This window comes from Epinephelus fuscoguttatus, linkage group LG10 (genome assembly GCF_011397635.1).
Source record: "Epinephelus fuscoguttatus linkage group LG10, E.fuscoguttatus.final_Chr_v1".
NCBI lineage: Eukaryota > Metazoa > Chordata > Actinopteri > Perciformes > Serranidae > Epinephelus > Epinephelus fuscoguttatus.
In genome coordinates, this window is record NC_064761.1 from 41579772 (window position 1) to 41586874 (window position 7103).

At 42.7% G+C, this 7103-nt stretch overlaps 1 protein-coding gene across 1 annotated transcript; it reads left to right on the forward strand.

Annotated features, from left to right (window-relative positions):
* Positions 1-1921: 1921 nt before the first annotated feature.
* si:dkeyp-51f12.2 (uncharacterized protein LOC100151460 homolog) lies at positions 1922-6143 on the forward strand. Its single transcript, XM_049588531.1, has 2 exons — positions 1922-2619; positions 5906-6143. Exons 1-2 carry the CDS (start codon positions 2303-2305, stop codon positions 6141-6143), a joined length of 555 nt encoding a protein of 184 aa, XP_049444488.1. The 5' UTR covers positions 1922-2302.
* Positions 6144-7103: the final 960 nt, after the last annotated feature.

The window sequence follows — 7103 nt, forward strand, 5'->3', positions numbered from 1 at the left end:
TGGCTTGTATGGCATGTCAAACTAGACACATTAATCATAAATACACAAGTTTCAACCATAGAATGTGATCAAGTTTCGGACCTTGTCCACTTTTGTGTCGGGATCGGCTGCAGACTGACTCAGCAGAGACGGCTGCCATCTTGTTTTTACACTGATTAATGTATTGTGCTCTTACTGCCACTAGATGGCACACAAAGTGTCCATGAATGAGGACGAGAGGTCTAAGTTACGCAGAATGACGTATAAGGTCCAGTAAACCAAAAATGTGATGTCCTCATTGGACACAGGGTGTCAGGAGGCTTTTGTACCGATGCACCTAGAGTTGCCACCCGTCCCGTTTTTCCCAGAATTGTTCTCTTTTTTCATAAGCTGTCCCGGAAAAAAAAAAATCTCTCCCGGGACACAATTTGTCCTGTTTTTTGGAGAAAATGCAGCAGCAGGCCAATCAGTCCATCCAGAATTAGTGTAACAGGCTCAAGAACATGTGTGTCACAGAGACAACAAAGAGGTAAGAGGAGCTGTGGGAAGTCCTAACAGTTCACTTTGTATATTTGCACATCCAATCATTTTTACATTGACTCCAATTGTTCACATTAGAGCAAAATTCAAAATGCTGTCAAAAATTCAGTCTTTGAGATAAAATTCTGAAATTTGCCACACATCATCTACCATGACTATAGAATTTTGTCATTTTTTCATGAACTTTGAAGATTTATTTAGCAAGAATTTGCATGTATATGTTTACAGTACCGTTTACAGTCAAACATTTTGATGCACTGTAGGCTCAATTTTTGATAAATCAAAAATCTGAGAAACATAGTTTGTGTAGGACAGTCTGAAGATGCTCTGTAGCAAGTTTGGTGTCAATTCAGCAAAAATTGTGGGAGGAGATAGGTTTAAGAAGTTTTACAGTTTTTGAAAAAAACAGAGTGATGGATTTCATATTTTTTAATAGGTTTAAATATACAAAAGTTTCTTCAGTATTGGGGCTACAGTTTGATGAAAGTTGTGAAGTTGTAGCACTTATGGTTGATTTGTTATGAATTTTCAAAGTTTTGAACTTTAGACGCTTGCTGTAGCGCCACATTCAGGACTATTGGCTTGAGTTTACAGCTGAGGATATCTGGCATGAGACTGGACCTTTGTGCAAAGTTTGGTGAGTTTTCACCCATGGGAAGTATGATTTCCTCAGAAGAAGAAAGAAGTTAAAGAATACCTAGGATTACAATAGTGCCAGGACACGAATAATAAAGGGTTTTTAACTACAGTCAGAGTCTGTGATGCATTTTTGTGTCTTTGTTTTTTTATCTTTATGTGACTATTTGCCCCATCCTTAAAGGGCACCTGATTTTTTACAGCTAATTACATAGTGCCTTAACCGAGTTCAGCACTCCTAATTTTTTCCTCAAATTCAGATTGAAATCTATATAACAGAACATGACCTCAGTGTCCTTATTGGCAGCTAAAGGTCTAGATAGCAAAATACTAATTAACCCTTTAATAAATTCTATAGGTTGTAAAGGTTGTAGAAATTGTATTAAATAACATTGCAGGGATGTTGCAGTTCCTAGAGATTGCTGATGACATCTTAAACATTTTAAACTTTATTCGAGTTTTGTAACCCAACACCATTACTGGGGTACAACACATCTCATTTTGTCAAAGGAAGTGGACCTAAATACCTCTCTGTTTCATGTCCAGTATGGCCATTTATGTTTGGAGAAATTGCTGTCACACACACACACACACACACACACACACACACACACACACACACACACACACACACACACACACACACACACACACACACACACAGGGCTAAAGTGGTACCCTTCAGACACATTAGCCAGAGGGAGGGTGGGGCGCCAGTAAAGATTTCTTAATGGGCTCTGCCGTCCTCTCGTCCATCTGCCTTGATGATAAACACTGCTGGTCCACTTTAGCCTGATGCGCATCAGAGCCTTTACCGTTTTATTTTTCTTTGTTCAGCAAGAAACCATTAATTTTAATTCTTTTCCCCAGGAGCTGGAGCTCTACAGAGAGAGGACTAACACTTGGGCTTTATGATGAGCAGTTTTTTAACAGTATGGGAGAAATGATTGGAACAAATAAGTAAGATTCAACGAGCTTTTCCTTCTCATAATACTTCTGTAACTGTGGAGTAAATCATTTGGATGTCCGGTCCGTGCCAGAGCGCATGGGGAGCGCACTCCGTGGGACTGTTAGTACGTGAGTGACACTATCCAGCCGGTCACAGCCTTCTCAGTAACCTCAGAAACAGTCCGGGTCCCGGAGGAGGATGCCTTCCCTGCACCACGGAGCAATCTTCATCGGAGCCTTCCTCATTGTGACCGGGGGCTCCACAGCCTTCCTGGCCTCATACCAGAGCCGCATGCAGGCTTTCTCCCTCTGCTGCGTGGTGCTGGGGGTGGTCATGCTCATCCTGGGGTTATTCTGGGCTATGAACAGCAAAAGTGCAGCAAACTACAACCACCGAGAGTTCGACCCGGAGTGTCCACATTATCCATACAACGACTCCCCCAACTTTGGCAGCCATGCCCTCTTCACACCCCCAGGAAGCCGTTTCCCAGAGTCCCAGTCAGTGTTTCTGCCTAGGTGGGTACAAAAAATGTTTAGAAATAATATATTTGGCACAGTTTAATCTGTATTTGTAAATCATTTTCTCCTGAAGCCAGAAAATAAGATAACCATTGATTCAAGTTTAATACACTGATGTCCTGCACTGTACTGTTTAGCTGACTCGAAGAAAAGATTTTAAAAGGACATTGTTACTGTCCGATTTGCCATGTTGTCTAATTCATCCTCCCTGTTGCAGCTCTACATTTGATGACATCAGAGGTTCGGTTATCAATTTTCAAGGTCCTTAAGAGATAGAGCTGTTCACAAGTATAGGAGAGGCCTGCACACAGACCCCAGCAACACCACTTTTTCAAGAGAAATGCCCGCTTTGATATTAAATCTCATTCATTTTGGTCAAAATACAAGTGAACCTTTAAACTTGGAAGAAAAAAAAGCCATCTTGCCCTCTGCAGGCCGTGCTCAGCCCTGGATTACACAGTCTTTCATTGATAGTAGGCCCGGGCCGATCCCATCTAATACTGCCCACAGTCAAGATGCACAGTTATTGAAATATAATCACGACAAAATATAACGTTAAAGAAACTGATTTATATTTTAAGAAATACTCTTATTTGCTTTCTTCAGTGCAGGTGAGGAAAATCCACACCACTCTCAAATCTGTGTGCGAGATATGACTCTGGAGCCGATTAGCTTAGCTTAGCATACAGACTGAAGGCCACATGGATGTATAAAAAGAACTGGAAGGTGGGGTCACATTTCTTCCCTTTATAAGTGGCACAAAAAGCCAAAAACGTTGAACTGCAGCAGATATAACTACTCAACTGGTCGGTGCTGCTTCTGCATCACTGGGCCCATATGGCAGGTGCACTACACTTCCGGTTCAGCACTTGGCTAACTTGAATGGGCGTAAAATGATTCACTCGTGGCTCTTTTAGACTATTGAAATGTTATCGAACCAAATGCATGAAATTCTGATTTTGTGGGGCTTGTGAGGCTCAAAAATGTATCAGACATGTCTTTGCCATGTAAATCTATGGGGAAAACTCTTTTTGGCCCAATGGCATCACGTGATGGATGTAGTCCACTGTGTGGCCGCTACAAAAATTGGCTTCAAACCTCAGGGCACTTCCCGGGGGAAACAGCTAGCCTGGCTCCATGGATGTATAAAGTGAACAAGATCCAGTGTTGGAGGTGGCTCCCCTTTGATTCCTATGACAGTTGCTCAGCGGCACATGAAGCCAAAAAATATCAAATTATCCAGATCCTAAATTTTTTTTTTTTTTACCCAGATCCTGCACATCGTCGGGCCCTCCTCTAACTTGAATGGGGATAAAAATGATCTAATGGTGCGGGTCTTCCAGACTTTCGCAATGTTATCGAACTGAATGGATCAAATTCTGGCAGTGAAACAACATTTTGGGGCTATTGTGATGCTCAAAAAGTGTACTCACAGATTTTCTCTTTGGGCCCCCAGGCATCACATGACGGACTCTGAAGTTGTAATTCTACTTTTGGCCACTATGTCAAATTGGCTTCAAAGCGTGGCACAAGCCCCTTTTACACTGCCAGATTTTCCTTGAACGTTGGGCCGTTTTAACAGCAAGCTGCGAGCGTTTAAACACACAGAAGCAGATTGATCCGAGGTGCCCAATTTTCCGCCTCGTAGGGTAGTCATATTTGCGGAACCCTTTTGGTTTAAACAGACCGAGGCGGCCTTCCACCACGGAAGGGGCTGTTGAAGACTTGTGGGAGGAGCTGCTGATGACTCCGCACGTGCGAGCCACTGGCAGTGGATAAACAAGAACAGCTGATAGCAGGAATTAGCGAGCAGCTAGTAGCAAGAGGGAAACGTAACACTGTAAAGATGAGCAACTGGGGAGACAAGGAGACGAATGAAGAGGCCATTAACCGTCAGGGCCCAGCAACTTCCTAGAGTCTCCTCTGGTTACCTGACAACCAGGTCCCGCCCCCCAAAAAAGCCTAGACGTGATTTATCATTTTTTACACTTCGGTTTTTGTGCAGATTAAAGAAAACAGATTTCAAAGTGTTAATTAGTGAGGTTTGGAAATGCTGGTGGGTGAATTTATTTACCTTTGAACAGAACCAGGCCAGCTGTTTTCCCCTATTTCCAGACTTTATGCTAAGCTAACGGTCTGCTGACTGTAGCTTTACATTTGGGATTCCCTAAACACACGGGGTTTTGCCCAGCTGAGCATGATTTTGCAGGACGTAGCAGTGCATGTTTTGGTAAGCTGTGTGACTGTCTTAGCCCCACTAAGCCGTGCCCTGTGCACTTATTTATGAGTTTTCCAAGATGGAGGATGAATTACGTTACGTTTTATGAATTACGTTTTGTCTAGTCATATATGTACATGGAAACTGATAGTTTGCCTCGCAAGCCTCTTTGGGTTGGAAATCTATTGGGCCAAGATACTACATACTTCTGCTATGTTGGCCATAATTTAGTCCATTTAAATGTCAATATATTTTAGCGCCACTTAGTTGTGTATTTTTTTTTAAGTATAATGTCATTATCAGCAGTCGAGTAAAAGTCATTTGAAAATCTGCAGGGAATTATTGTCACACTACAAGGAGCAAAAATCTGAGTGTATCCATGTGTTATATAATGGACACAAAAAATATCATCTCTGTTTGAAGTGAGAGTAAAGTGTGACGCCCCCTGTAGTTTCAATCTTGGGGTTAAGATTAGGTTAATAAACAACTTTTTAGGTTATGGTTTTGCGAGTTTATCCAAAAAGTGACCAAACCAAATGCGAGCCGATGAGAACACGCATCAGACACACAACAGTCTGTGTGACACAGGAAGTAAGGCTCGGGATCAGGATGAAACTGTGTTTTTCAGCAGTCCCCTTTACATTTACCAGACAAACATGACAATGGCATCGATCTTCTCATCTTAATCTCAACAAAACAGTGAATAAACGTTGGATTTTGGATTCAGGAGTTGGACCTGTTGTATCTCAAAGACTGCAGGTTTTATTAGAACTTTAACATCAGACTAGCTCTTGTTGTTCTATTAAGAGTGTGTATTCATAGCTCATGTTTATGTCTGTAATTCAAAAGCTTTTTATCATCCTGCACAGCCCAGATGTCCATTATACCTTTGTGAAACCCAAATCCTGTATTTGGCAGGAAACACTACAGACAGAACACGACTCCGTCTGAGCTCTACAACCGCTGACACCTCAGAACTGCACTGTACATATCAATTTGTGTTTGCTCTGGCCTCATAAAATGTTCCCACATGATTTCTTACTGCCACTGTTTCCTTGAGTGCAGGACAATGGAACGCCACAGGCACGTTGCTCGTGGGGAGGAGTTCGACTACCCTCCCATGGACCATGGTGGTTTCAGTCCATCGCCTCACCCTCCTCCATGGCAGGAACCCCCGCCTCCCTATGAGGTTGCCATCAAGACCACGTGCAGCTCTACACACCTGCGACGCGCATACTCAGACACACACCTGGCGACAGAGCCCCTGTTTGGACAATCAAGAGAGATCAGCTTTGAGGTGTGACACTCGACGATAAGGACGTCCGACCACACTGTACATCACAAGATAATTAGCCATGAGCCTGGGGTTTTTACTCAGACTCTGCAATAGCTGTCTCCTGGCAGCAACTAACTTTATCAAACACTTGAAGCATGTTTCTTCCTGACGTTGAACAGTGGGTCCTCGCATGTTTTCCCTAAGTTTTCTGTAATTACAATGCAGGTGTAAATGCATATCTAAACATATGGTGAAATAAAAGGTGGATCCCATCGGATTCAGCATTAGCAGACCAAAAAAGCAACAAAACAGAAGTGTCAAAACACCACGTCTTGGTGTTGGGCTATTTTTGGCAAGTCACAGCGACTTCCAGCCTTTATCAGTCCCTCCAGGATGTCGCAATCGCAACAATCAAGGCAAATTCAACCAATCTCCATGAATTCTGCTCGATCTGGCAATTTTGTTCAATCACTGCAGCTTTCCCGCATATTTCACAAATCATCTTGTTTCCCATGAGTCTCACTTCCTTGTTTCTAGTTGTGAAGATGCAGACATGTGTGCCTCAGAACGTCTCACATTTACCAACAAAAATTAAGACCGTGCAAGGTAATTTCCTGGTGTTATGCACAGAAGAGGGGTGAACTGTTTTGCACAGCGTGCAGCGTTGTGGTAGAACACAAACACTTTTGTACAGCAAACACACATAGAGAATGGCTGACACACGGATGTTAGACAAGACAAATGACTGTGCCAGAGGCTGTTACATTCAGATCTATTGAAAATGTGGAAAGAATCAAGGTGAGTTAGATTAACTATACATGGTTAGTGATAATGTTTGTGTTGTATAAATCACAAAAGGATAAGCCCTGTTTCCACCGAGCAGAACGCTGCAGTTCAGTTCGGTATGCATTTTTTCTGTTTCCACTGTGAAAAGCTGTGGATGGTACCAATGGAACCGTTCCTTAGCGTCCCCATGTTTGATCCCCC